General features: G+C 39.9%; 1 protein-coding gene across 8 annotated transcripts in view; it reads left to right on the forward strand.

The window, feature by feature from the left end:
• The window catches only part of USP40 (ubiquitin specific peptidase 40), a 37,991-nt gene extending 17,948 nt beyond the window's left edge, over window positions 1-20,043 (forward strand). For 6 of the 8 annotated variants that reach the window (XM_040603387.1, XM_040603389.1, XM_040603393.1 and 3 more), the window contains 18 exons: window positions 715-785; window positions 1,949-2,268; window positions 3,190-3,316; window positions 3,907-3,964; window positions 4,641-4,694; window positions 7,526-7,614; window positions 8,257-8,343; window positions 8,983-9,019; window positions 10,642-10,706; window positions 11,286-11,360; window positions 12,284-12,410; window positions 13,510-13,604; window positions 14,859-14,977; window positions 15,398-15,463; window positions 15,693-15,903; window positions 16,042-16,137; window positions 16,932-17,026; window positions 17,406-20,043. In XM_040603387.1, the coding sequence (XP_040459321.1) occupies window positions 715-785; window positions 1,949-2,268; window positions 3,190-3,316; window positions 3,907-3,964; window positions 4,641-4,694; window positions 7,526-7,614; window positions 8,257-8,343; window positions 8,983-9,019; window positions 10,642-10,706; window positions 11,286-11,360; window positions 12,284-12,410; window positions 13,510-13,604; window positions 14,859-14,977; window positions 15,398-15,463; window positions 15,693-15,903; window positions 16,042-16,137; window positions 16,932-17,026; window positions 17,406-17,514 (1,901 nt within the window). In that variant the 3' untranslated portion in view covers window positions 17,515-20,043. Of the gene's footprint in view, window positions 1-714; window positions 786-1,948; window positions 2,269-3,189; window positions 3,317-3,906; window positions 3,965-4,640; window positions 4,695-7,525; window positions 7,615-8,256; window positions 8,344-8,982; window positions 9,020-10,641; window positions 10,707-11,285; window positions 11,361-12,283; window positions 12,411-13,509; window positions 13,605-13,700; window positions 13,742-14,858; window positions 14,978-15,397; window positions 15,464-15,692; window positions 15,904-16,041; window positions 16,138-16,931; window positions 17,027-17,405 lie in introns of those variants that run through there. The other 2 variants (XM_040603392.1, XM_040603395.1) reach the window with 2 other exon arrangements.
• Window positions 20,044-22,222: the final 2,179 nt, after the last annotated feature.

Here is a 22,222-nt window from a genome sequence, read left to right on the forward strand (position 1 = left end):
ATACGTTTGTATTTTAAAATCATGAATTCTGTCTCCAGCTTTGCATTGTTATGCAATTCTAAGTGTTGGTCTCCAAAAACCTATTCAGCTATTTTAAAAAATTTTATAGCCTTTGTGGCCTGTTTCAGAAAATGGGGGTTCTAACAGAACACAACCCAACTTCCCATGACTGCTGACATCAGAATACAGAGGCACTCATAATTGCTGTAAATATTCTTCCACGTGCTAGTGCAGTTCTTTAAATGACAATGACTTTAAAAAAAATCTGAATCTGATTTATGGTAGGAAGGCAAAAGAAACTGCAGCATGGGCATTAGTATTTCAGAGAATGGGCTTGGAATGTATGGTATGTAACTTGTTTATTAAATCCAACCTTTTTATTTTAGATCCGTTGATTCACTGCTAAACCTCATGTAGATACTCCTGACCAAGTAGCTTTGCCCAGTGGTAACTTGGGCCTTGGTTTGCATGGGAAAGGAAGTTGAAACCTTTGTGCCCTCTTTACTCAGAGTGCTGTTGGGGTGTGTACCCACTTGAGTTGCTCTTGCTACATGAGTGAACCCTAGCTTACCCACCATAAATGCTGACCACACAGCAGCTTTTGTAATGGTACGCTTGAGCCAGAGTAGAATGTGCCAACATATTTCAGTTTACCAGCTGACCTGCTTCTCTGTTTTGGTGTGAGCAAGAACTTGATGATATGCTCCTTTTTAGGAGATGAGCTGACCCTGGATGGTGTTGGGCTGGCTGATGGAACAGACATCTTTGTGTGGAATGGGAAAGAGGTAAAAGAACCCAATACCTTCTCTCCTTCTTAATTCTGAAGAGATAAGGCTTGATCTCCAGACATCTTTTTGGAAATGTCAGTCTGTTCTGCAGATGTGCTGCTGACACACCAATGTTGACTTTAGGGAGACCTCTTCAGCCTCATGTAGGATACTGTGTTTTGACAGCTTGTCAATATATTTTGAGTGATGTACAGTGTGCTGCTTGACAAAATTATAAACAGAATTAAACTATGCGGAATGCAGTATGGTCAGATTGATAGGTGCCTGTAGGTACCCAATGCCAGTTACACTGGAGTATGTTCTGAAAACATCTGGTCCTTTTTGGAAGGAGGTTGGTTAATAGTAATGCATTAACAAGAACTTAAGCCCTGTAGCGAATCGTTTCACATTTAAAGCTGGACCTGTCAGTGACTACTTCTGTGTATGGTCTCCCTGAAATACTATGCTCCTTTTCTAGTGTTGCATCTTCCTTTTAATAGTAAGGTTTCTGCTTAACTGTCAGAAGCTTGCCTCAGTGGTTATGTAACACAGCCTTTTATTCCATCTTTGTAATGAAAAAAACCCCCTATTTTTGAAAGATCTTTGTTGCAAAAGTATGCATTTTCTTTCTGATTTATCAAAAAAACCCCCATAAACACTCCAACATAAAACCAGAAGAGAACATCTAGTAACCGTTGTTCTTGTCTTGGTTGTACTTTTGGTATGGTATTCAGTACTCCAGCTTCCTGCGTGATTGCATTGTCTTCAGGGAACTATATTCTTTTCTGAAGTTGAATATAAGAAAGGCCACGTTTTAAAATATAATTCTTGTGATCTACCTGAGTCACAATTTTGTGTGGTTCTTTAGCCCCTCAAGATAGTAAATTCCTCTGTTCTTAATCAAATTTAATCTGACATCGTGTACACTGGTTTCTCAGCTACTGTTACCTTTTTGCAGGTATTTACTATACCTGCAGACTTGGAACAGACCTTAGCATTATGTTTTCTCTGCCCAACATATTTGAGTTACTCTAGTTTGTTCATTAGGTGTTTGGTCAAAGGTGGTTTAATAAGGAGGGAGGGTCCATCTTTTTGTTTCATTTTTATTGTTGTCATTGCTGTCTAGTCCCTTCTGTGTTTTATTGATCATCACTGCATAAATTTTGCATTCCTTACTTCAGGTTGGTGGTACAAAGGTGATGACAGGCCCTGATCATGAGCCTGTGGTTGTAAACGTTCTTCGTTTAGCGGAGTATAATGAAGGAGGGAAGGGCCAGCATTTCACAGAATCACAGCACGTCTTTTCATGCAGCACAAAACTGGGTGATCTGCACAGAGCTTTAGCACCGTCAGGAGGAATCATTCTAAAGAACAGCTCAGGACCAGATAAAGAAGCCAAGAACTGGGAAGTTTTTCGTGAAGAGGATATGAAAGAAACAGTCAAAAGTGTTGGTCTGACAGATGGATGCTCAGTACTAATCTTAGACAGCCATGACCAGAGGTAATAATTTGATTACATATATAATTAAACAAAAAAAGCAGTTTTGGCAAAATCTGTTCAGTTAAAATTACGGTAGCTGTATATATGTTCATTTAACTAATTGTCACTTTGAGCTTTTTAATTCATGATATAGTAATCTTAAGGTTTGGAGATCAGGTACTTAACAAGCATTAGGTTTTTCTTTGCTCTTAAAGTGCAGATGCAGTCATATCCTTTGACTTTACATTTGTAAAGGGAAAAACCTTGTGAGAACAACTTGCTTCTAATGTGGTGGCACATCTTTGGTGTGGCCTGAACTTCTGAGGTTTGAATTGTGTGGTTCTCCGAGGGACTTGGTGGGATGAGAGAAGAGAGCAGTATCAGAAGAGTATGGAACTCTGCTGAATCTCCCAGTTAAATCTAAAGTTGCCAGGGTCAAATTTCTGGTCTTATTTCACTTCCCAGTGCATAGCCTTTAGATTAGATTCCTATCTTCAGAGACATGTATATGTGCTTGTTACATAAATTCTGACTTCCCAGTTGAAACAGTACTGGAAAATTGAGATTAAATCGAACAGTGAGAAGGCTCTTCACAAAGACCTTTCTGTATTTGTATACGGTAGCAGAAAGACAAAGGAAATCTCAACCTTTTATTTATGACTAGGTATGCTTTCACAGTATTTTTTCCAGAAGCCTTAAGCCCAACCTCAGAAAGCGACTTGAGCTTCTGGAAAGGCCATTACCAACACACGGTTTTCACTGGTTTTTTTCAGTAACCAGCTGCCTGGATGCTGCATGAGGCATCTGACTCTTACCCTGCTGACATGCCATTGCTATTAATGACTTAAGCATTAACGGTTTATTTGAACTTTGCTGTTCAGTAATGTAGCCCAGACTATGTGTACTTTTCATTGACCATCTTTGCATCGTCTGTTTTTACAGCTTTGTGAATGTGTCAAGTGGCAATTTGACTGCTTTTACATATGACATTAGCTGGCTCCAAGTTAAAAACTTCTGCAGGACGGAAGATGAAGAGAAACCTGTTAAAATTACTGCCACTATTGAAACAGTAAGGAGTGTGATTGTTCGTGAATATGATACAGGCTGTTGCCCTGAAATTCTTGGCTAGCATAGTTGGGCCAATTAGTAAGGAGTTGATATAACCTCAGGGCTGAAGTTGTCCTGTGATGAAAATGGCGTGCAACTCAGAGTTACCATTACTGGGATACTTTGCTGTGTGCTGTGTAATAAGATTGTAATGTGGGTCACTTTACACCAGTATAGACTGCACTGGTTTATTTGTGTGAAAAAATTTTGGTTTTGGACCATCCTGTAAATGTATGTTTGGTGAGGCTGTCAGTAAGCAAAAGCTAAAAGAGGAGGAAAGTATTATTTCTTGCTTTCAGCCTAGGATAGGAAAAAATGCTGTTTTTTCCCAAGGGGTGGGCTTCTCATAAATATGTTATGATAACAGTACATGTATTATACATATTTGGTATGATAATGTTAAAAGTTTTCTCATCTGTGGGTAGTGTGAACAGGAGTAAGAATGTAACTAGGATGCATTTCAAGTGAGGGCTGCCTTTTGTGGACCTGGCGTTTGAACAGCAGGTGTTACTAGCATTCTGTATTAGAGGTGTTAATATTGCTTTCTTTTAGGTGATGTCAGATATCAAAAGGAAAGCAATACGGGAGCTTCAGTTAGAGGAGGAGCTAGGTAAGTGTTCAGTTGCTTTACTTTTAGATCTGATAATGTTAGAATGTACTGGCTGGCATCCTGCTTTTTGCATCAGTCTATTTAAAATGGCAAATCCATTGCTGTTTTCTTTCTTTTTTCTTTAAAGAAAGAGGGTGCAAAGGACTTAAAATTGATCCAGTTTTGAATAAAATGATTATTTTTCCTAGCTTAAAAAAATAAATTGGTGTAAGTCTTGATTAAAAAATTTTATGAAGCTTATTTTTCAGCGTCTGTTTTAGTAAAGAATAATCTTGTTGCCTTATTAAATATTACACTCAGAATTACTTTTTTCTTTGAAACCTTATTCCTTTCTTTAAGACACTCCAGTTTTCTTTCTTTAAATTTGTTGTTGATGCCTTTTACCTTTGGAAGCACCTGATCAGTTTTGTAGTATTTTACTGATTGTGGCTAACAGCTGGTTTCAAAGAGAAGGTAATCTTCACTGAAAACATTAAAAAAAAGACTGCTCATGAGGTCTCCAGGAGGAATCTTTCTCCAACATACTTTTGATGTAATACCTCCAGAGGAAGGCCTCAAAGACAAACCCATTGGCATTCATCTTAAATATGTTATCTGTCTAAACTTCTGAGCCAGATTTCTTCTTAGTTGAATTATTTAATATGTCTGTCTCTCTTTCTTGCCCTTTTTGTTACAGCAAATGACAGCTGTCTTAGACCTGTTAGCAGAAATGGGAAACTACTGTCTCCAGGTAAATTTATTTATTTAATCATTGTTCTGTAAGTAGTTCAATTGGGAGACTTTAAGCTTCCCTTTGTCTTTCGCTGGGAGCAGTACACACACAACTTCACTGATTTCCGGACTTAACTGAAGCAGGTGTGTGTGCATGTGTTTTGTTTTTTCCCCCAGTTTTACTGTTCATTAACAGTATCGATACAAAGCTAGCAGTTGGACTTAAACGTTCAGCTTGGTTTTATTACTTGCATCACTAATGAGCAAAACTGATTAGCATCCCTGCTGTTTATTGACCACTGGCCATATGCTTCAAGACTGTGGGAATTAACAGAAAACTCTGTTTCCCATAGTTATTTATTAAGCTCAACAGGGCCTAATGATGTGTGCTTTTAGCCCAGAAAGCCAGCTGTATCCTGGGTTACATTAGAAAGAGCATGGCCAGCAGGTTGAGGGACATGTTTCTGCTCTGCTCTAGTAAGAGCCCCCCCCAGCAGCGCTGCGTTCAGCCCTGGGGCCCCCAGCATAAGAAGGTCCATGGACCTGTTGGAGCAGGTCCAGAGGAGGCCACGGCAACCATCAGAGGGCTGGAGCCGCTCTCCTGTGAGGGCGGGCTGGGAGCTGGGGTTGTTCAGCCTGGGGATGAGACGGCTCCGGGGAGACCTTACGGCAGCCTGCCGGGGCCTGAAGGGGTCTCTAAGAAAGATGGGGACAGACTTTTTAGTAGGGCCTGCAGCAACAGGACAGAGGGGAATAGCTTTATACTGAGAGAGGGTAAGTTTAGATACTGGGAATTTCTGTATTGTGAGGGTGGTAAACACTGGCCCAGGCTGCCCAGAGCAGCTGTGGCTGCCCCATCCCTGGCAGTGTTCAAGGCCAGGCTGGATGGGGCTTGGAGCAACCTGGGCAGGTGGAAGGTGTCCCTGCCCGTGGCAGGGGGGTTGGAACTGGATGGTCTTGAAGGTCCCTTCCATCCCAAACTGTTCTGTGACTCTGATTTTGTAAATGGAAGTGTCTCTAAATGATCTCTTTGCTCTGTAAATTTATTAAATATTATTCCAACCTTCTAGATGTTACAGGAAGCAGTCTAACTTACATTTCCTGAAACAAAATGGATTAAATCTATTTGTCAAGAGTATTGATGCACAAGGTTGAATTTTAGAACAGCTTTGGCAGCAAACTTGAGTCTTGTGGTGATGGGGGAAGCACCATTAGGTTCCCATTTACTGTGAGAAGGCAGCTTGTGTTTGTGGTGTATGAATCACACTGAATAACCTGTGGATTTCTGCTTCCTTAAGACTGGGGGAACATGTTCATGCCATAGTCTGCTCTTTGATGTAGATGAACATGTGATAGCACCTGTCACTGTACAACTGTGCTCCTGATGGGCAGTGTTTAGCAGAAAAGGACCTCCAGTTTTGCTTTTGCCATTGTTGGGGCGGTGGTGAGAAACTGAGTCTATCAGCTTTGTACTTGCTGGGAAGTGCTTTCTGTGTCTTTGCTATTTTGCTAATATATTGCATTAATAAAACATGGCCAGGAAGTGAAGGAGAGATTAATTCCCCTCCATTCGACGCTTGTCAGAGAATATCTGGAGCATTGTGTCAAATTTGGAGGATCCCCAGCAGGAGAAAGAAGCCCTTACAAACTAGAGCCAGTCTGGAGGAGAGCAGTTAGGATGGTTTTAGAGCTGGAACATATGAAAGAGGAGGGAAGCTGGGTTCTTCCAGCCTGAAGAGGCTTGGAGGGAGAAGGAGGAGGAGGGCTAATTGCCATCTTTAACTCCTTTTCTATAGTTCCATGTTAAAGCAGAGCCAGATGCTTATCAGAGAAGCACGTGGAAAGGATCAGAGGCAGCAGACATGAATTTCAGCAAAGGAAACTGCAGCTGCTCGGACAGGGGTGGTGGTGGAATTCACATTGGCAGTGGTCAAACAATAAACAGTGAGCACTGGGAGGCTGGGAGATACCCATCCATGGAGGTATTCAGAGCTTGACTGGAAAAAGCCCAGGTTGAACTGATACTGTTTCAGAGCCGGTTCCCCTTTAAGCAGGGGTTTGGTCCAGACAACCTAGAAAATTCTTTTGTCACCCCATATTCAATGGTGGGGAAGAACCTTGTGACGTACGGAATTAGACTCTATAACTCAAAAGTTATAAAGTAGGTATGTTTATTGCGTGCAGACGCAAGGGGGATCGCTCCTCCACAAGCATGCATGCCCGAAGTGATGAACCATCTCACACTTATACAATAAAACAAATGAATATTCAATTAACACCTATACATATTCGTTTCCTAAACCCGCTTACTCTCGCTTCGTATGTTAATTAGCTTATCAGTCCTTTTCCTGGAATGTGGTGGTCTTGCAGGTTTGTAGGTGATTCATGTCCTTGTGATCATCTGAACTTCTACAGCAAGAAGACTTAGCACTCCCTTCCTCTAGATAACATTGAAATGTCTCTCATCCTTTTTATAAATAGCCCCTTTGTTAGAGGAAGAAGGGCAGGCGTCTCCTCAAAACTGTAGTTGTCTCCTCAGAGCTGTGTGCCTATGTGACCAGACACCGCACCCATGACTAGTCACCATACCCACATTCCTGAGCAGACATATACAATCACAATTGATGTCCATCGTCCCCATTTCACACTATTTCTCCATATCACCTTTATACAAATGTTGCTTTGCTTTCGTCATAGGAGGCTTACAGAGCTGATGTCAGCACTGTGGAAGTGAAGTTCTCCAAATGTCTCTGAACACTTTTATCTTACTCTAAAGAGCAGCATAATAGAATGGATATTTTGAGGAAGCAGCAGCTTATGATGTTCTCCATGTTTTTGTTCTCCCTGAAGTGCCTGAGGATTATACTGTCAAGGAAGCAGAACTGAAAATGGGGAGCTTGCTTGGGCTATGTCATGGGAAAGCTCCAACTTCCACTCAGGTACAGTCATGCTGTGACTGAAAGAGTCCTGTGCTGCTTCTATGCTTTGTTTACATTTCCTAATATTTCATGTAGTCCTCTTTTTCTTCTTGTAATGGTTGTAAGTGGGATGGGGGAAAAAAAAATAGTTGTGGCGCTGAATTATACATATTGGCATGAAGGCTTACACCATTCATCTGTGTTGCAGAAGGCCAAGAGCATATATGTGACCAGTTAATATAGCTCATTTGACTAATGGTAAATCATTTGTCTGTTTGTGGTTGTCCAACTTTGCGCTCTGATGTGCCTATACTTCTGTAAAAAGCATAAAGTTAAGAAAAGAGGATATTGCTCATTATCTGCAATTTGTAAATACGCATGAGAAAAAAGTTGTATATTTCTAAAGATCAGAGCGCTAGCATGTTTTATCTCTCCTTTGCAGCAGATATGTACAGATGGTTAATGAAGACCTACTGATGGCCACAACCCAGTTGCATGTGCTTCTGTCTGTACTGCTTAGATTGTTTGTTTGCTCAAAGGAGTTTCAGCACTGTTTGACTGATGCCAGGCTTGCAATAGGTGGTATATGTGTGCAGTAGGGAGTATTATTTCACAGTATTTCCATATTTAAATGTGTTCTGATAGCTTAACTTGCACTTTTAGCTTTTCCTGTATTTTATTGTTGGGAGTGACCAGAATGCAAGCCCCGAGATGGAGATAGTTGTGGAAGAGACTGCCTCTGTCAAAGAGGTAAGTCTAGCTGCTTTTTAAAAGCTTTTCTCTTGCCTGGGTCAGGTCTGCTGCTCCTGGAGAACTCTGCCTCATACCCGTACGTCACTTCAGGTCACCAAGAGACACAGAGGCAAAGGCAACTCCAAAAGGCCAGCAGGAAGAATGCCTCGAACTTTCACCAAGTAGTAAAGAAACATCTTTGCTTTTTCCCAAGAATTAACATAGCCTGACTGCTTTATGCATGGCTAGGCACTCCTTTTATATATAGCAGTCCTCAGAATGATATGCAATTGTGGCAGAACCTGCCACACTTCTCTTGTAGTTCATCAAACTCAGAATGCACAAAACTAGAGTGAGAGAAGTCAGAACTGTGCACAGAATAAAAGAAGCAGTTCTCAGCACTGCTGATCCAGACTTCTGGCATAGAGAGCAAATATTGACGAGTAGTGGCTGCAAAGTGTTGAATTTGCAGGTTTGATTTCTCTAAGGTGCATCTTCAAACTCTGGGACAGAATTTGCTCAAGTAAAGCAAAAAACTGACAGTGCAGATTTTCTGTCACTCAGTATGTTAGAAAATAGTAGTGTAGATTTGCTGAAAGCTTTTTATTACCCAACCAATGCGTTGAGACAAGTCTCACCATATGTTTCTTTTTTCAGTGTCTAAATTTAATGCTGGAAAAATCTGGATTATCAGGTCAGTTGCATTGTATTGTAATGTTGATTTTTTATTTAAAAAAAAATATTCCGGATTTCCAAGACAGTTCTTGCTACCCTAAACTTAAGTTTTAAATTTGTTGCAGTGATCTATGTGTCATTTTAATGTGAAGAGGGGAAAGAATTACAAACTTGACAGTCTTGCTCTAATAAAAGCTGGCTGTGCAGTTGTTCTTGAAAATCAGTTTCAAGCTTTCTGTTTAATCAAAATATGGCAAAATCCACAGTTCCTAGACTATTTGTGCATGTGCAGATGTTTGGCTGCTTTGAAAAGATTTTCTGTTGTAGTGGGAACCACTGCATGAGATTAACTGTAAAAAAATAACTTCTGGTTGCTTTGCAAAACCAAGTTATTTAAAATGAGATCACAGTTTGGCCATTATTTGGGAATCTGAGTGGTAGCAGTTACTCCTTACTAAGCTTTTACATGAGGATTAAGGAGGAGATACAGATGGCATTAGCATGACAGATGAATTTCCTGGCTGAACATCTCTTTCCATTGATGCTGATAGGGAGGAAGGAGGAGAAGAGAGTTGGAGTGATGTTTTCCAGCTATTGCTCTAAACATTCATTGAACACTGAATGTGTTACAGTTGTGTGATCGCTGCAAATTCAGCCATGCTTCAGGAAACATAGAAGTTCACCTGAAAGACATTATTATCAGAATATACATTGAATAGCCCAAATGAGAATTAAATATTGTGCTCTTATGTACGTGTATGTATGAGTTGAACTAGTTAATGTCTTGAAATCAACTTAATTTTTTCCATTTACCTATCGTGTAGTTTTACTGGCAAGAAACATGGTTCTGGTTTTATTTCTCTTATACTAACAATTTTTGAACTGAATTTGGCCATGTGTAGAGATTTGTGATCTGACTGCTTTCATTCAAATAAATGTCAGACTGCAGCAGATTTTGATATTCTTGTTGTTAAAAAAAGACTGCAAGGTATTTTTTTTCCCCACAGAATTTATTGATGAGATTCCTTCTGGGCTTGGGTTATTTTAGTTATGAAAGGCAAATTTTGTACTTTGAAAAGATTAAAGTGCGTTTTCATCAGTTATTTTGGTCAGATTAGAATGTCCATTTGTGTTTGTTCCTTCTGTACCTAGTATGCTTTAGGTGCTAAATCTACAAGTATTGTTTCTGGAGTGTACCATCTTTTCATTTTTTTCTCTAGCGGGAAGTCTCCTGGTAGACAGTTGAGGAGGGGAAGTTGGATTTTTCCTTATAGTATTGTTTTCATTTTAACGAGCCTGTCCTTGATTCAACTTGTAAATTGACATGGGAATTCCTTTGCTTTCCTCTTAAACCAGGGGAATTAATTGGGTGTGTGAGGTAGAGACATTTATACAAGTAAGAGAAGACTATTTCCAAACAGTAGCGTTTCTAGGGTCTGGGGAAGGACATGAAGGGTGGTGCTTTAGTTTATCAGTGTAGCGTCTGAAAAGAAAACAACAACAACAAACCACAAACAAACAAAAAAAAAACCACAAGCAAAAGAACCTTTTAATGTTTAGTAAGAGTTTTGTTATGTTTTTTTCAAAATAGTGTTGTTGGCTGTTTTAGTTTTCCATGTGTATGTTTTTGGTTTTTGGTAGGTGACAACTGGCACTTGAGAAGGATTGACTGGTGCTATGAAGCAGGGGAAGCATTAAGTCAGGAAGTAAGAGGATCCTATTTTTTACTTCAATCGTGCCGTAGTTTAATTATAGAAATAAATCTGTTTTTCTTTAGAAACTTCTCCTGAAGAGAGCTGCATTAAAGCAAACGCGCGGTGGTTTTGTGTGTGCTCCACTAGTACACTTGCTGGTTTATTTTCACAGCGCTGTATGAAGGCAGTGTGGGATACCTATGTTTAAAATAAAAATCTTGTGCACTTGCCTCTTATTTTCATTGACTAGGATTAAGCCATGTGCACATAGTTTTTTCTAAAATATAGGCTTACCATGCATTAAAGATTCGTCTACAAAGAGGCATGTTGGTTGGTGGGATGAGGAGGTGCAAAGGAAATACACAGCTCATCAGGATGCTCTGGAAGGACTCCTGTAGGTGCCGTAGCTGTGTGCAAAGCTGTCTTCAATCAGTGGGTATTAAATGAATATTTCTTTGCTCTTTGGTGGGAAAGCAAAACACATTGGATCTTTGGCATGCATGGCTTAAGACCCCCACCAACATAGACTTTAGGAAACAAAGCACAAAACCACAAAGACTTACAAGTGTACTGTGCTTTTTCTTCCTACAGAATGCCACTCTGAAGGAACTTAATGTTTGCAGAGGAGATACTTTGGTTATAACTGAAGGAAAGCTTCCACCAAAGGTAAAAGGAGAGAGATCGTGTTCTTTACTTGGTTGATGGTGTCTGGAGATGTGAATATGATAGTAGTTTGTTGTTGGGTTTTTTCCTTTTCCTCTTTATTTTAAAATACTTACATCGGAAGAAATTTGGTTTGCCATAATGTACAGTGCTTTTTGTGGTTTTAAAGCTTTTTTTATTTCAGTCAACATATAGAATATTATGAATCTGTCCATATTTATTATTCTTTCAACTTCTGGGGTAAAAGGCTTGCCCATTGCAGCTCCTTCCCTAGAAGTGTCTTAAGTTCTGGAGGAAATTGGTATTTCTGGCATGCAGGGTTCTTGTGAAGGCACAAGTCTTATACTGCTACTACTGCTTCCTCACAGAATCATAGAAATGGAGGAACGTAAGTGTTTGCCTTCAGTTTAGCATTGTACTGAGGATGTTGTTTGAAAATGGAGGGCCCTACTGGGAGACTCTCTTGTCACTGATGGTTATACAAATGGAAGGATTCTTTTGCTAACAAACCTCAAGCAGTGCCATGGGATGGTTTGTGTTGGAAGCGACCTTTGAAGATCACAGTTCTGATCTTTCACTAGACCAGGTCAACCTGACCTTGAACTCTTCCAGGCATGGGGCATCCACAACTTCTCCAGGGTCTCACCACCCTGAGTTCCCTCAGTAGTTATGTGTATGTATATAAATGGATCTTAGCAAGCCCATGGTGAATAAAGCTTCATAAGGGGAAACAAGGTATTTTTAATACATTCGTCCTCAGACAAATAAGGCAGGATAAGAGCTTACAGCAGCAGTGATGAATGCCGGTGCCTTTACAAAAGCTCAGGTTCGATCATGTCTTTTCCTTCTTCCTGAGATGAAGGTGAAATTTTTCATTGTCTGCACTGGAACCAAAACCTACCTGGTACTTTCTGTTCATTTCTCAGGGTTTTTTGAAAATACCTATCTGGTGGTTCAAGTCTTCAAGTCATAGGAAGCATGGAGAGAATGCAGAAGACAAAGTGAATGGGTTGACCTACAAAGTGGAGGCTTTGCAGGTGTCTTCTGCAGGAGGTGAGCTTTATCAGTTTGTGAAAGGAATTGTATGACCTGATTGTCTATGATTGAGCTGAGAGCTTTTAGTCAAACCCAAAATTTTAATCCAAATCCTTAAAATCAGTCTGAAACCTGTGAGTGACTGTACAGGTTTCAGCAAGTTTGTGGTAAAAGGAGCCACTTAAGAGACATGTAGTTCTCTGCAAGGCCACGAATACCAGATGGTACTGTTCTGATGTTCCTTACCTATATGACCTTCACTAAATTTTGAAGCAGAGGCTCTTTGCTTATCAAAGTAAAATGGCTTCTCCGTACCTGAAGGCAGTGGCAGTATTGTAAAGCATCTACTTGATGAGCATAGAGGTGACTGGCTTAAAATGCTCCTAATGTTACATTTAATTCACTTTAGACTATGTTGCTTTTTGAGAAGCTGTAAAAAGAGAGATGAGCGAGTAAATCTTACATAGCATAAAAGACATTGCATACAGTATTTTAGGCTGCGTTTGTTCTTTTAAACCTCAAACACAAATCGAAAACCAGCTAGGCTAGGAAAATGAAGTGAGGGTTGAGAAGGAAGAAGAAATTGAAGTGGGGACAACAGTGAATTGAAAAATGGGAAACCAACTGATTTTCCTTTCTGCAGGAAAAGTAATGTTCTTCCTTTGCTCAGTTGTGTTGCAGAGCAGGACCTCTCTTCTTTTAGAAGTTTTCTTCACATTTTTCTCCTTCTCAGACTTTTTCTGAGTTATACTTTCTCCCCTGATTATTTCAGCAGCATAGATAAATGTAGATTTATCTTGCCTTGCAACATGCTCTACAGTTCAGTCATAACCAATAATTAATACTATTTGCAAGTGTGAATAACTGGTCTTAGTTTTAAAATTTGCAGTATAGGATCAGTTGAAACTCCTCCTGTTTGGCAGCTAACAATGTATTTTATCAACTGTATATTATGTTTCTTTAACTTCCTTCCAAAAAAAAAGGAGTTCAGGTACCTTCTCTAAGTGAAATCTCACCATGAAGTGACTGTTATCTCTTAGGACAATAAACAGTCATGTTGACTCTTCTGTTGTTTGATTTTTTTTTTTTTCCTCCCCTCTCTCCCTCCTGTCTAAAGATTCACCAGAATACATCCACACAGACATGGATCTTTGTTACGCTGGCAGTATAGAAATAGCAGGAGAAGCTTCTTTGGAAGATCTGAAGATGCAGGTTAGATGTTCTCCTGTATTGGAAATGTACAGCAACACTGTGATTAATTGAGCTCTATTAATACCTATTTTCTATTTCCTTTTCCCTTGTCTCCAGTATGTTCTGATATGGCATTTGCTTATATGCCATGTTCAGTGGTAAGTACCAAGGGGCAGTTGGAGCATGTAGCTCAGATACTTCCTTAGTATGTCCCCTGCAATTGCCATTCTACCTGTCATGTGTCCTGACCTGCAAAAGCCTTGTTGCACTTCATCTGGAACTTCGGCTTGCAGCCCTATCTTTATTTCACAATGTACAATGTAAAAATTCTTCATGAGAAGCACACACATACAAGCACTTCCTAAAAAGCCACTTTCCATTTCCACATTGTTCCTGTATTAGTTTTCTGCGTTGTTTTTTTTTCTTTTTCCTTTTTCCTTTTTTTTTTTTTTGGTATGTTGAATCAAACGAGTAAAGAATTGCTTTTGATGCACAGAAGGTCGTGTTTGTCATTCGGGAAGGTATAGCTTAGTTTCTTTGGCCAGAAACTAAGGTGCCTTTTTGAGCTTTTTTTTCACCATAAAAGTATGATTTTAATACACAAAAAGAAGAACCCCAAAATAAACAAACTCCCCCAACCTAAAAGCAAACAAAAACCCAACCAAAAAAGCCAACGCCAAAACTCCAAAAAGACATAAAATAATCCTATCATAAGGCTCTTTATTGTTTAGCCAGTTGGTTGTTCTACTTGAACGCATGTGGAAGGATCTCATCTGATTCTGATCCATACCAACACTTACTTTTTTGGTTATGACTTCAGTTTCAGTCTCTGCCAAACTACTGCTATGAAAAACTGACCATTTGCTTCTTGTGAATAAGGAGAATTGTCTTAGCATGGAAAGAGTATTGTGTCCTTGATACGGGCTTAAAGGGGCTTGCTCAGCACTTGGCTAGAGACTGGGGCAATGATTGTCAGCCTCATTCCCTTCCAGTTCAAATTTTAGTTAAAAAAAGAAATTCAGTACTTTAGAAATGGAAGTTAAATTGAGAAGTGTTGGGAGGGAACAAAGTCCAACTTGCTTTGAGGTTGAAAAGCAAATGTGTTGATCATAGCCACTACCTGTAAGTCACAAGTAACAGCTGGTGTGGAATAAATCTAAATACCTTGCCCCATTTGATTGCTTCAGTATTGCATTGAGAATTAATCAAGTGGCTTTCTTTTTTTTCCAAGGAGACTGGCTGCTAAAATTATTGAAGAAATGTTTCTTTTCTCAGGTTCTGACCTTACCATGCTGCCAGAAGCAGATTGTCCCACTGCCCTCATTTCTCAGAGCATGGACAGTGGACAATAAGCGCCCAGGCAAGCTGTTACGAAACAACAAGCAGCAACTCAAGTAGGTTTCTTATTGAAAGCAGAAGTAGCGCTGGTAGGCAAGTAGTAGGTTGTGGGATGGATTGGTAGAGAAATAAATTGGGCTCAGTCAGATGTCAACAGAAAGCTTGTTTCTCTTGACTTCGATCGATTTTTTTTTTTTTTTTTTTTTTTTTTTTTCCTGAGCATGTTTTTTTAACCAGAGCTATGGAAGGGCAAGGTGTGAGCATGAGTAGATCATGCCATGGTTATGCTGCCAAGCTTTATTTTAGACTTACTGAAATGCCATTTTTGTTCTTCCCTAGGGTTTTTCATTTTTGTTCTGATAGCCTCTTGCTTTGGCTTTCCATCCAAGCACAGGTCTACTTGACTAAAAGTGGTTTGTCTACTAAAATTTAGACTATATGACTGGAAATTTATATTATCTTTGTTTTGTTTTCAGTGACTATAAACTGGGTGCCAGAGTGGAAATCTGCATAGAACCTTTGCAAAAAGAAGAGAATTTGGGGTAAGATCTCAAGATACTTATTTCTTACAGCAATGCATTTGTAACTGAGCAGCTTTTAACTTAAATACTGTCTGTCAGGATTACAGGTGTCAGTATGCGAGATGACTTTGGAACTTACTTTTTGTTTTCCAGAAGCAAAATAAGGGAGGGCAGGAGGGAGTGAAAAGTGGGAATTCTGGATTCTGAAAGCATGAATGATGAATGGTCTGTTTTCTCCTCATGATGACAGCCCCCATGAACTGCTGCTTCGAGTCCAGATGGCCATACCAGGGGAGAGGGACTACTATGACTCCATGGATTTGGTGTGGGATATCTCCAAAGAATGCACAACCTGGGCACTGAGGCAGAGAGTGGCTTCTCACTATTGTCTCCCTGTAGATAAAATTGAAATAGCCAAATACTTCCCTGAAAGATTTGAGTGGCTGCCAATATCTAGCTGGGTAAGGTCTGCAATGACAGAATCCAACAGTTGTTTGAGAGAAATATGTGTTGGTTTGTGCTGTGGGTCTTGAACAAACATGTTTAAGCAGATTTCTGAAATCTGCCATGTACAAAGTTTCTGATTTGATTTTATTCAGACACAGCAAATTTCAAAGAAGAAACGGAAGAAAAAACAGGAGAGTTTACAGTCAGCACCTTACCACCTGAAAGATGGAGATGTCATTGGAGTGAAGGTAAACTAACTTGGCTTTAATTGTTGCCCAAGGGTTAGGTTCAGGCACTCTCCCGTTTGCAGTATCTTCTTTCTGGTTTTCCTGCATCCTGCTGCATCTCTATGAAAGCACTGATATGTGGATCTAGATAACACAGTATTGATAAGAAAATTGTCGCTACCAGTCTTTTTTGTCTTTTTCTCTTGTTTTTATCAACATGATGCTTTACTCCTTCTATCTCAGTACTGGCACTAGAGGACAATATCTTAGAGGCTCTTGTGCAGCTCTCAGCCAGTGCAAGCAGTTGTTTTCTGCTCTACACTTGAATACTTTTTTTATTGACTATTTTTGCCCAACTGAGTAAAATGTAAGAACAATGCCCTTTAAAAATCTTACTGTAAATTTAAACCCATTATATTTTCCAAAGAATTATTACAGGTCTATTCAACTAAGAAAAAAGAGAATTACGCAGCAGCATATTGAGCTCTGTACTAGCAATAAGGCTTATTTAGGAGACCTCTGAAAGAACATACTCGCTGGGTTTTAAAGCAGTAGGTGAGAAGTCTGATGTCTTATCGTGATGCATTAAACTCTTTAGAGAAATTTCTGAATAAGGCAAATTCTGTTAAATGCAAAAGCTAAATAGAGGAGTTGATAAATATTTTTTCCTTTTTGAATTTTTTCCATTTTGTTAACTTAATGACTGCAAAACTAGTTAGAAGAAATGCTTTGAAAATTAATTGTGCAAACTGAGCAGAATGTGGGAAATAGTTTGACCTTATAACTTTCACCTGCCAAATCCTTTTTCACAACAGAATCTTCTTCTTGATGACACTAAGGACTTCAGCACAGTGAGAGATGACATTGGAAAAGAGAAACAAAGGCAGCTTGCATTAGAAAAAAAGAAAAGGTATTGAGTATATACATTTCTTTTTTCTGTAGAAATGTGCAAACTGTTCTTTGCAGCTGTTCTTTACTACTTAGAGCAGACACTTCCAGCAGTTCTGAAAGAAGTGCTCAGGTAATTTAAACTCCTGGCTTTAAGTGCTGTGGTCCTGCACTGAGCCTGCCATTTTTCTCTCTTGCAACGTACTGCAACATTTGTCCCTGCCTCCAGAGATGAACAATGAACTCTGTGGCTGCACTGGCACCGCGGAGGTCCTAAGTGTGAGCTTGCAATGTCATCCTTACAGCTATGTGGAAATAGAGTTCTAGTGCAGGCTTGTGCTGCTGTTGGTGCTAAGGCTAATACTAAGTATCTCCTATTTTTTTTTTTTATTTTTTAATAGCCAGCAAGCTGAACGCTTACAGGACCATGTTTTCTCTGAGGAGAAGCTGAGTATTAAGCATCGTAAACCAGAAGTGGCTCTTTCTATCAATGTGGGTGTTTTCAGATAGCACCACGTGATTTGCTGACCAGACCATACTACTGATGTACTAAATTGGCATGGAGTACCTCAACTGGACCAGCAAGAGGGTCTTTCCTGAAGTGTCTCTTCAAGAATCACAGAGGAAAAACTGGGCATAGGAATCAGATTCATTCTGATTTTTTAAAATCTCTCTTGGGGAAGTGCTCTAGCATCCCTTTATCAATGTGGTACTTATTCTCAGGCTAGGTAAATGCACTTTATCTGTGAGAAAACAGGTTAATATATTGTTTAACCTCATGGTGACTGTTTTGTAATCACCCTAAAAGCTTTTTTGGTTAGATGCTGATGTCTTGCAACATCACTACTGAGTTTGCTGGGGTTTTTAATGCAGTCATAATCATCTCTTTCTAGAATTTATTTCCATCTCTGATCTTTGAAGTTACAGATGCTAGAATTTGCTTTTGTCTCTTTATATATAGATCTAAGTCTGCAGTGGCTGGAGTCCGGTTTCAGGAATGAGGGAAGTGTGGAAATCTCTGAACAAAGTGTACAAAACTGGCTCAAAAAAGAGCAAGTTCACAATCTGTCAAGCTTTAAAACCTGAAGACTTTTTGTCATATGGAACAAAAGCATGGTAACCTTACATTTTGAAGTTGCTAGGGCTTTTTTTTGTTGTCCATAAGCTTTGTTAACAAACAAAATGGATGAAAAAATTGGCAGATCTGATGTTTGGTCTTAAGCGGGTTTTATTATACTCAGGAAAAAGGCTTGTGTTTATTTTCAGTACTCTTATTCAGAGGACTTTCCCTCATTTCTTATCTTTTCAACTGTTCTAATATTCTTTGTTACATTTGAGAAAATGTTTCTCTTGGTGTCACAAAGCTGATTTATAGCCTGCATAACAGAATGGGATGTATGCAGCTGACTACCAGCTGAACTCAGTATCAAAGGTTCTTAATTATTAAGTAAAATGCTTACTGAATGCCTGTGAGATTGGATCTCAAGGTTGAGAATGTGTATAACTAGCGTATGAGAGACCATACTTTTCTTACCCCTGAGGCTGGGAATCAGGGTTTACCAGAAGTTGACATTTCAGTATCTTTATCAATTTTTTTATAAGGCTTACAGTATTTAAACTGTTTCCCCCACTGTATGTAACTATTCATAACCTTAACTTAATTTAACATCAGGTTCAGAATTTCTTGTGACCACAGCCAGTATTGACAAATTAACCCAAACTCTTAATGGAGTTAATTGTTGTTTATAAACAAAATCTAAGCATGTTTTGAATGCTAAGGTGAAAATGGAAGAACAGACGGTTACACACAAGAGTTTCTGGACAGCAGTTTACGTGCTGGTGGCATCTAACGTGTGTGCCTTTTACGGCTGGGAACCTGTGCAAATAGATTGCTGTATCGAGGGCGGTCTGGTCTCCCAACACACTGCAGAGCCTTGTTGAGCTGCAGAAATGTCCAAAACCTGTTCTGAAATGAGCAAAGCAATTGTTCAAAAGTTACTTCTGAACTTAGCCTGAAGTTGTCCTTAATTAAATCTGAGATAATGAGAGGACAAAATACAAGTCCCCTTTGGGGACTGCCATAAACGTTTACCTGTTTATGTGTAGAAGATTTTGTAGTAGGAGATGCTGGTACAGCAGACTCCTAAAAGTTCTGGCTGATGTGAGATCTTTTATTTGCTTTTAATAGGTTAACAATATTCTGGTATTTCAGACAGCATCAAGACAAAAAAACTGACACTCTCTGCTATCAGCAAAAAAAAAGTCAAAAGCACCTTGAAAAGCATATCATTATTCTTTCAGTGCATATCTTTAAAATTCAGCAGGTGCATCTGTGCTTTCTTAGGCTGATTTGTTCAAGAAGGGCATGTTTTAATCTCGCTGTTTCAGTTGTAGGTAGGCTTTACTTGAATCTTGCCATCCTAGTTTTATGGATAGGTTTTCTGAGGTGAGGACAGCCAATTGCTTTCCCTATCATAGTTTGCACCGCCTTCTTCCATACTGACAAATGTTCTTGTGAGCCAGGGTTTACAGAAGTGATCGCACATGCTGATTGCTAAGGTAAATGAGAAAGGTTTGTGTTGCAGATTCTTCCTTTGCATTGCACTTACTTTGCTGGCACTTTAATTCCTCCTGTTCCGTGCTGGACAGCTGTAGTGAGCTCAGCCTTCCCGCCTACCTTTTAATAACTCTAGTCTCTTCTTGAAAACATGAACTTTGGAGCAATTTAAATATGGATTCCAAGTACTAACGTGGGGGTTTTAGTATGTGCCTTTGTTAAAGTGTAATGTAGCAGCGCCTGCACTGAACCAATCTTGGATTATTTCTAATATTGGCTCAAATGCTCATATTTTTTTCCTTAAAACTATTGTGGGTCATGCCACAATGAGAGGGTTCATTAAAAATGGGGGTGGGAAGAGGGAACATCTTTTTAAAATGGAGTCTTTGTGATTCCATAGTTTGATGGTTATATTCCAAAGCCTGGAAAAGCTTTCATCTTTATTTTTCAAGTGTTCTTCACAAAATAAAAAGTCATTTCTATATGTCTAGTTGACTTGTCTGTGTTATGTCTCACTGATATGTTGATTGGGAATGGCATGGATTGGTTACTAATGTTAGATGGGGCACAATCTTCATTAAGCTTTAATTTTCAAATCTGTTCCTAAGACAGCATTCTGATGGCTGTGTGAGAAGTTTACCCAACCCAGCTGGGTTTGTACTGTGCAAGGACCTGCGTTCAGTTGGAGGACTGGGATTTTGATGCAAGTTAAAGTGATTTTTAGCTTGTGTTTCCCCCCCCCCCCCCCCCCCCCTTTTTTTTAGAAAGCATGGTCTAGTATTTACTTCTCATTATTTCAACTCCCAGTTTGTGGATAAATATGTGAATATGGTCTATTTTGCAAGTGAACTAGTATGAAGCATCTAGAGCACTGTGGTCCTGCGTGTAGTAAGAAAGGCAAAGGAACTTACCGTTTATATCCACTCCCGGTGCAGTCCTTGTAAAAGAGCAAGTGTTCAACTCCAGGGATCCTATTATGAGAAGAGTGTGTGTTTTCTTTTTCTTTTCCTCATGACTCATTCCAGTTTGAAGTGATTGTGGAGCAGGGGGAAGTGGCCCGTTAAAAAGCTAATTCATTCTTGCTCGCTTTGGTCTTCCCTCAGCAGCCACTGAGCAGAGCAGTCGCGTCCTGAAGGGTGTCACAGGTACAAACCCTGGTAATAACGAGCAATGGCGCTGGGGGGAGGGAACTGGAATGGGTGAGCAAGACAGGCTAACAACTGAATGTTCCTTTTCTGTTTTCTGACTGGCCCTTGGTCAGCACAGCGCTTTGTGCAGGTCCATACAAAGGACAGGATCATGATCCAACTCCTTCTGTGGATCTTTATTACAGCCGGGTGGTGGAGGCCCACCAGCTGTGTTTATTGGATGGGGTTTGTGCATATACCACTGCTTCTGCTCCCGCTTCATCTAGGTGTTCGTGCTGAGTAAGAGCATCAATCCTTTTACTAGTTTGTGGGTTTCTTCCTCGGAGAGCATCAGCTTCACTGATCACTTCTGAATACGTGCAGTTTTCTGCGTTCTGTGCAGAATCTGAGAGTGCTGTGTAGTTCTGCTGCTGTACCTGTCTCCTGGCTGCTGTGGCTGGCCAGAGCCATGTTTGGGCTGTAAGCCCCTACCAGCAGCCTGTGCTTGTGGAACAGCTCCCGGGTGACTTCTGGGAATGATACCTGTCGTCTTAATGCCTAAAGAAGTTTAACCCTCCTCCCAGCCACCAGCCTTCTTGCCTGTAAAGACAGGTATGTTAGCTAGCATGGTCTGTTTTGTTCCCATCGGTTGCCGTTGACAGGTACGGGCTGTGATAGCGGGGTGGGTTTGTTTGGGTGTGGGGGTTTTTTGCATTGTGAGGAGGTACAGCCACCATAGTTTCTGTTAAGCTGACACCTGTTTGGGTTCCTTCATAAATGTCTAACTTGGCTAGTAAACTTCTGACTGCAGAAAGAATCCATCCATAGCTATAATGTACAGATGAAGGGTATCTTCCTTTGTGGTGATGTATAGGTCTGTTCAAGGTTCTCAAATACTTGTAGCAATTTATGAACTCTTGATTTTCCTATCATAGACTCTGCATGGCTGGAGGCTGCATGACTTGGTTAACTGGCAGGTTGTGATAAGAGGGATTTGCTCAGTCCTGCAAAGTATAAATTCCTTTATTATGTGTGCACATAAGTAATGTGGAGAACAAAGAAAGGAAATGGGCCAATCCTTAATTTTTATTGTTTGAATTATATGGGGAAAAAATTTAACAAATAATGAAATTAACAAATAATAATGAAACATTCACAGCAGCGAGTGTGGCACTCCACAAAGCAGTAACAATACAAACCCTATCTTAAAAGACTATCATTGCATGCTTTGCTTTTCTTACTATACTAAAAGGCTTTCAAACCCTTTCCTCTGTCTCAAGGGAGACCTTCTTACTCCATGCAACTACCTGAAAGGAGGTTGCAGTGAGGTGGAGGTTGGTCAACAAGCTGACAGGACAAGACGGCCTCAAGTTACACCAAGAGGGGTTTGGATTGGATATTAGGCAACACTTCTTCACCTAAAGGTTTGTCAAGGAGTCACCATTCCTGAAGGCATTTAAAAGATGTGTAGGTGCAATGCTTAGGGACATGACTTAGTGATGGATGTGGCAGTCCTGGGTTAATGGTTGGACTT

This window comes from Falco naumanni, chromosome 8 (genome assembly GCF_017639655.2).
Source record: "Falco naumanni isolate bFalNau1 chromosome 8, bFalNau1.pat, whole genome shotgun sequence".
Lineage (NCBI taxonomy): Eukaryota > Metazoa > Chordata > Aves > Falconiformes > Falconidae > Falco > Falco naumanni.